Genomic DNA, 7761 nt, shown 5'->3' with positions numbered 1-7761 from the left:
CTTATAATTGTTGTGATGTTTTTGTAAAGTTAAAGCCATGACAAATTCGCCAATCTAAATTTGTGTTGTCTTTTGTTATGAGACCAATAGTTGGATCACGACATAGAAACTAATTTTATGTCATTAGTATTTCTTTATTCGATTCATTGTTTACGTAGTTCTTGTATCTTTGATAACTTCTAATGCATAGTGTCAATTTTGTATATTCGATATCATATACAACATTGTACAATAATGTGCCTTTGCTACAATAATACCAGCAGCCATTTTACCCATAATTATGTAACTATTATTTGTGTTGTTTGTGAGTAATTCTAGGCTTTTTTCAAATGACTAATATTTTATTGAATGATTTGAAAGAATAGAAAAAAATATTTAAGTGCCTGTCAGAATGGAGCTGTATTGATTGTTTGAAAAGTAAACTAACGAAAATACAGTACTCGGAGAAAAGTTCTCAACGGTAAGTCCTAAGCAAATGGCAAAATAAAAAGCTCATACACATCAAACGAATGGATAACAACTGTCATATTCCTGACTTGAATGATTTTAGTGTGATTAAAAATGTCCATGTATATAAGTCTGCACTTTTAAAGAATAGTGTGTCAATGATTATTTTTATATGTTATACGTGTATGTAGAGAAAAAAACCAATTGACTTCAATAAGATAGAAAATGTATTTGTGTACCTACTGATCAATTGATTGATGGATTGGTGTTTCATGCCAATTTCAACACATTGGTGTTATTATGTGGCGATCAGTTTTTATTGGTGGAGGAAGCCAGATTGGCCGCATGTGAGACGTTATATAATTCAAAAAAAGTAAAATCACAAAAATACTGAACTCCGCGGCAGATTTAAAACGGAAAGTCCGTAATCAAAAGCTCAAACACATCAAACGAATGAATAATAACTGTCATATTCCTGACTTGGTACAGACATTTACTCGACATATAGAAAATGGTGGATTAAACCTGGTTTTATGGTCAGCTAAACCTCACACTTGTATGAGAGTCGCATATACCGTTAAATTGACAGATTGTATGAACAGAACAAATTGACATAAAAGGTAAAAAAGTAAAATTAGGGATACAGCAGTCAACATTGTGTTATAATCTTAATCACTATGAAAACAAACAAATGTGTAACATAGAAACACAAAATAACATATATACAAAGCGCATTTAATTGAGAAAAAAATGAAAGACGAGGATACAAAAATTCACCAGAGCACAATAACACAATGACGGGATATATACGTCCAGAGACACGTCATATGTAACGAAGAAACACAACAAAGAATATTGACAAAGTATATTAGCAAAAATGAAAGACAAGAATACATTTCGGAGCCTCTGGCTTTTGTTAGTCTTGTATTATTTTAATTTTAGTTTCCTGTGTACAATTTGGAAATTAGTATTGCGTTCATTATCACTGAACTAGTATATATGTGTTTAGGGGCCAGCTGAGGGACGCCTCCGGGTGCGGGAATTTCTCGCGACATTGAAGACCTTTTGGTGACCTTCCGCTGTTGTTTTTTCTATGGTCGTGTTGTTGTCTCTTTGACACATTCCCCATTTCCATTCTCATTTTTTTTACCATAGAACAGTTAGTACTACGTCGAATGGATATGACTAAAATTAGACTAAACAGTAAATGTAATATTCATTAATACAAACAAAAGAATAATATAACAAGTTATAAAGATGATAACCAACGTCATGACTCAATATCCAGAATCTATACTTGTAGATTTGTAAGATTGTAAGATTTGTGAAATAGATACGGAATATTTATCAACAAGGTCTTGGTACCTTCCAAAAAACTTTTTGTGACGGGACGTTCTTTGACATACCCCTGGTTCATCAACTTTCTACCCAGACATTGGTGACATTTTACAAAGTCTAAGGAGCAGCTGCAAGCTCTTGAATACCGAATAATTTGTAAGCAATTGATTACAAAGATTTTGAGTCTAGTATTCAGGAAAGTAGGTCTGTGTCCACTAAGAGATTATAATGGTGATTCGTCAACTATAGTGGCACGTTAACCATCATAGAACAGACGAAAGTAAAATTAAATATTAGCAGTATATATCAGATGCACTATTGATTTCATTAAAATGTAGAGTCATAAATAATATTTATTTTTAGCTATTTAGTATCGTGTTGACACGGCAAACCATTGAAAATATTTAAGGGTGGTTAATAGATGGCTATCCCTATATATAGCATATTGGAGGTGCATTTAAATTCTTTAAGATTGAATATGTTAATGAAACTACTCGCATAAACAGACCTGTGTCTTTAACATTTAATCTTAATCTTTGAAACAATATTTTGTGTATTTTTTATCAACAATATTTGTTTTTCATCATTAGGTCCTGTGTTGACCACATTGCAAAACTGCAAGCTAAGCTTACGGATGATCATACCTACTCGTAACACATGTATGGCAATGATATTTAATTTCTGTAAGATTATAAGTTTTTACAAACCTACTCACATTGAGACAGATGTCTTCAATATTGATTATAAAGCTTTAAATTAAATGTGCATTTCATCAACATAGATATCTTTTTTTAAGTTATTCAGTCTAACATTGACATAGAAAAGTTTCAAGCACGGTTTACTGATGTCCATCCCTACTTTTAACACATGTTTTAGAGTGGCATTTAATTTCTATAAGATGTACCTGCTCGGAGTGTTACAGATTTCTACGCTATAGGTTGTCGTTTCATTCAATAACAACCTTTCCTTTTTTTAGTGTTTGCTCGACATTGTGCACTTTTGAAACCCACCTTTATCTACTGATGCATTTTACTGACTGACGTTTGTCTCTAAAATGACTGTCAATCGTAATTAAAGTTGTTCATTTTAAGAAATAAAATTTTGATGTCATTCTCTATGCTAATATAACATGGTTAGGCATTATGTTTGTTAATATCTTTATAACAAACGAAATAACAATTACAATACCCACATATATTAAAACAGGTGAAGGGATTGAAATTTCGATCCCATAAAAGAAAATTATGATTGATTTAGGTGTGAAGCGTACTCATAAAAAGTTGTATAAGGTATTCCTGGCGATAGACGTGGCTTATGCTTTATACGGGCATTTGTTGTATATTACATTTATCTATACAGCTAAGGCATGGTGACTGCTCAAATAGAACGACTGCAAAGTATACAAACTTTTTAATGAACTCAATTTCCCCCCCCCCCTAAGTTATTTTGACAGTTCTAATAAAAGGTTGGTATGTGTAATACAAATATATGAATCAAGATATCTCTATGATATTGTGTTGCTAAACACCAATATACAGTACTGAACCAGTCCATGTTTCATATGTGCCTTATCGTGTATCCGTGACGTAGTACACAGAACACAGACATGACAGATTCCGAACTCTTCACCTTAACCACATGTATTGACATTATTGATTGCATTGATTATTTCTATTATTACTGTATTTTATGTATAATTGCTGTATCACCTGAATAAACCTTGGTGAGTTTCATATATATTGTTCTTATATTATTAATTATATGCTCGGATCACAACAGTATTATCTATACTTCATATGCCTATACATAAAACAAGACAAACACAAATATCAATTTGTCGACAGGTCGCCGTATTTGATGGACGCCGGATAAATTATAAGAGATAAACAAATATTATAAACCCAATTTCTTCGAAACCTGCAAACGTTTCTCTGTGGAGTCAACAATGTAACGATCTTTGCTAGAGTCTGACTTCCACCGGCCGTGTTTTTTCAAACACCTCTCGTTTACGTTTGCATTTGCAGCAGCCGTTGCACCACCGGCTCTAAATGAATGTAGGCCTATATTACAATTTGGTGAAACTAATCTCATTCTACCTAATAAAGCCTCCCTAGCCGCCGTATAGCTTAGCTTTTTATCTTTATCTATAAGTTTACAATTATTGCCTGATCTGCAAATCTGTCTGAATAAATATTTATTGGAGTCAAAATCGAAATTGGATAATTCTAAATATCTTCTGAACATAACATATGGACAAGCTATGGATAAACCTTTCGAAATGAGAATTTCGTTTCCTTGACGATACTGATCGGTTTTACTTTTGTTAATATACAAAATTAAATAATTGTCATGTATAACTACATCTTTAAATCTTAACGAACTTATTTCATCATATCTTAGAAAACCAGAAAAAACTTAGTAATATCATTGTCAAATCTCTAATAATGAGTAAATCATCTGAATCTTTAAAGTGCGTACATAGTTCGATTAGTATCTCTGCTGAAACCGGATTTTTTTTGTTGGCGGTTTTTGTTGTGGTTCTTTTGGAAGCTTCAACTATGGAAGTAACGAAAGAGTTTATAGTAGGATCTGGTAACCCACTCACTTCATGGGCCCATTTTATACCGTATAAAGCATTGGAAACGGGATGACTAGTAGATCCATTGTTCAATAAATTTGTCAAATATAAAGCAACGTGTACCGGTTGTGCAGGTAAAGCATCTTGTCCATGTTCTGTAATAAATTTTTCCCACCTTCTAAAAGCGTAGAAATAAGACTTTACTGTATTGTCACTTTTACTGTTCAATAATAACTCACACATCTTCGGATATATACTATACAAATGGCTTCCTGTTTCTACTCCACTATCCTCTATTGCGACTTTTACATGACGATCTAAACTGATGCCTGTTAATAAAATAAAAATTATAAATATCTATGTTTTTCATTTAACATTTATAGCAACTAATCTGAATTTTAAGAACTGCGAGCCAAATATACCGTTTTGACTCCTTCCTCGTTTTGTGAGACTCTCACCTTGAAAAAAACCTGTAATCTCTTATGAAAGATTTAAACCGACCTTCTTGGTCTACTAACATTGGCCAATAAGCGGCAGATGTCCACTCAGAAACAATCAAAGTATGACTACCTTTATCCTGTATCATTTTGTTAATTGTATGTGGGACCAAACGAGATGGTGGAACTAACCAATTATTCTCGCCATCCCATGACACAGAAAAAGCATTAATGCCTGATGTTCCTGTGCACCAGAATTTCGAATTGAATTTGTTGCATTTTGCATTGTAATCTTGTGCAAAGCGGTCAAAAGTATATGGACCCTATAACTTATTCAGATACGTAAAAATCCAATCATCGATTTCCCAATCATCACAATCTGATTTCCTACGAAGACTGTCTACTTTATCGTTATGCTCGCGTGGTATCCATACTAAATTTAGTTTGATATTGTTATTTTGACAAATTTTATGAACAGACATAACGCTTTGAATTCTTTTTTCTTACTACCGACTTTCATAATGTGTGGTACATTTTTATTGTCTGTGTGAACTCTAATAGTCGCACCGTGCAATTTGATCACAAGATTTCTTAAAACCCTTTTTACTGATTCAAGTTCTCTCCATGTATAGCTTTTTACTCTTTCAGTGGAAGACCAACTTCCGTATATCTCTATCGGTTCGTCCACTGAACCTGTGGTCAAATGACCCCCGAAACCTGTTTCTGAAGCGTCACAAAAGACGTGAAAGTCTTGTACTTCATTGTATGTCGACTGACATAACTGAGATCCTATCTCGTTTATTTTTTCTATATTATCTCACCAAAACCTGCATTCATTTACAGCTTCGAGACTAAACACTACGCTGGAATTCCAGCATTCTCTTGTAAGTATGCAATCATACATAAATCTAGATCTTAAACGTGCAAGATCCCCTGAAACAGCCTGAGTTGAGATGATCTGTCCAACAATACAAGCAAGTGACCTTACTTTGAAATATTTCATTCCCTTTTCATATTGCTGTAACAGATCACTCAAAGCTCTTTTTAACTTGTTCAATCTTTTTTCAGTGATTTTCAGTACACCCTGTTCCAAACACCAACTAAAACCTAACCACTCCAGTTTTTGTACTGGAGACCAATTACACTTTTCATGTGCTATTTCGAAACCAAAATGGTCTAAATCATTCCTAATCGCATCACTAGTGGTTAGTGCCCCCGAATAAGAAGAAACTCCCCCTAATATATCGTCTAAATACATAACTATTTTTAACCCTTTACTTCTCCAGTGTTTTACGACTTCTCGAACTACTTTACTGAAAATATAACCACTTGTTGCCAAGCCAAATGGTAACACATTGTAAACGTACAATGCATCCCCCCATTTGAAACCAAGGTATGTAGTGTCGGAATGTGCAATTCTAATATGATGATATGCACTTTTCAAATCATATGAAAAAATGTAATACTCTTTGTTAAACATTTGTCTAGCTGTGACCGCGTCTTCGTATTTGTGACGAAATTTAAATAAATGTGGATTTATATGTCTGGCGTCTAATACCAATCTTAGTTTTGACCCATTATTAGCTACTGTTAGAGGGTTTATAACATGAGTTTGTTCATTAACTTTGCTTATGCACCCTTTTTTCAACAACTTTTCTATTTCTTGCGCAACAAAAATCTTATTGTTGCACGCCGACTTATTATTTTCTAATACCACACTCTCTGAAATTGAATCCGGTCTGAATGTTGTCATTGTTCAAATTTTCTGATTCTAACTGGCTGCTAGCTTCCAGAACCTTCACGAAAACCTTCTTGTTGTGCTTATACTGTTCTTCATTTCCCCTTTTACGGAACTTGAAGGTCTCTGTCATGGTCTCGTCGATTTTGGCCAACTCTGAGTCGGACAATGCCTTCTGGTTATCCTGGATCCTGGATATAATTTTATTTCGGCTTAGTTTGAAGTATGAGAAATAATTGCATAAAGAAAAACTAAAACGAAGCCAAAATGACGATTGGATCTATTTTTAACCAATTGGGTTTTTGGTATTTAACGACAATCAATAATTTAAAAGTAAAAATAATATTATTTATAAGTTTATCGCTTATTGTTCTGAGGTAATCCTTCTACCCGTTGGTCTGTAATATATATTTAAACAAAATGTTATTGGATATGAGTTGTTCATTATTATTTTTACGTTTTCAACAATGTTATTGGACAGAAACATTTTGACGTCATTTACATATTACAATTATCAGGGTTGTAAATATGAAGCCATAACAATTTGTTCTTAGAAATATGAAATGCCACTGGAAGATTAAAATTTAGAAGACATTTCTAAAGTTGTTGTCGCGATCCTACAGAAGCAGGGGTACGAATCCTCCCGAGGGAAGAACAAAAGTTTGATAACGAACATTTTAAGATCAAACATTGTTGAAATAAATTTGAGACGTATTATTTATATACATCTTTACGTGTTAACAATTGAGATGAAGAACAGCAATAAAAGCTCTGTTCCTTTGCTTTTTGTGTGTTTTTTGCTGTGCATGTACTAATTTTGTGTCATGAAAGGATACCCCAAGTCCTTTGTTTTTGTTTTAATTTTATGATATACGTTCTCCATCGGATAACCCGTGGTAAAACAGGGCTTACACAATAATTAATTTATGTATACTTCTTCTTAAATTTAGCCCAACAAGGTTAGATCTTCAAATTTAAGTTGAGATAGTATTTTTTGTTCTTCTCTCAGCAACGTATTAATAAAATTGAGAATATAAATGGGGAATGTAAGTTTATAGGCCTTGTATTTTCCGAATAAAAGTTAGAATTCTTACATTTTTAAATGTTGAGAGAAACAAAACTATCGATCCACCTCAGAAGTTGTACGATAATAACCACAGAATTTCAGGGTTTCAGTGTACATTTAGATCTCTCTCATAGATGTCAACATACCAGTACTGTAA

The 7761-nt window shown here is 33.2% G+C and overlaps 1 protein-coding gene across 1 annotated transcript; it reads right to left on the bottom strand.

The window, feature by feature from the left end:
- Positions 1–3678: 3678 nt before the first annotated feature.
- LOC139518678 (uncharacterized) lies at positions 3679–6671 on the bottom strand. The gene is made up of 3 exons (XM_071310152.1): positions 6515–6671; positions 4391–4692; positions 3679–3963 (listed from the first exon to the last, which is right to left on the bottom strand). Exons 1-3 carry the CDS (start codon positions 6669–6671, stop codon positions 3679–3681), a joined length of 744 nt encoding a protein of 247 aa, XP_071166253.1.
- Between the last annotated feature and the right edge of the window lie 1090 nt (positions 6672–7761).

This window comes from Mytilus edulis, chromosome 4 (genome assembly GCF_963676685.1).
Source record: "Mytilus edulis chromosome 4, xbMytEdul2.2, whole genome shotgun sequence".
Lineage (NCBI taxonomy): Eukaryota > Metazoa > Mollusca > Bivalvia > Mytilida > Mytilidae > Mytilus > Mytilus edulis.
Note: the sequence above shows the minus strand (reverse complement) of the source record. Positions and strands in the feature narration are given on the sequence as shown.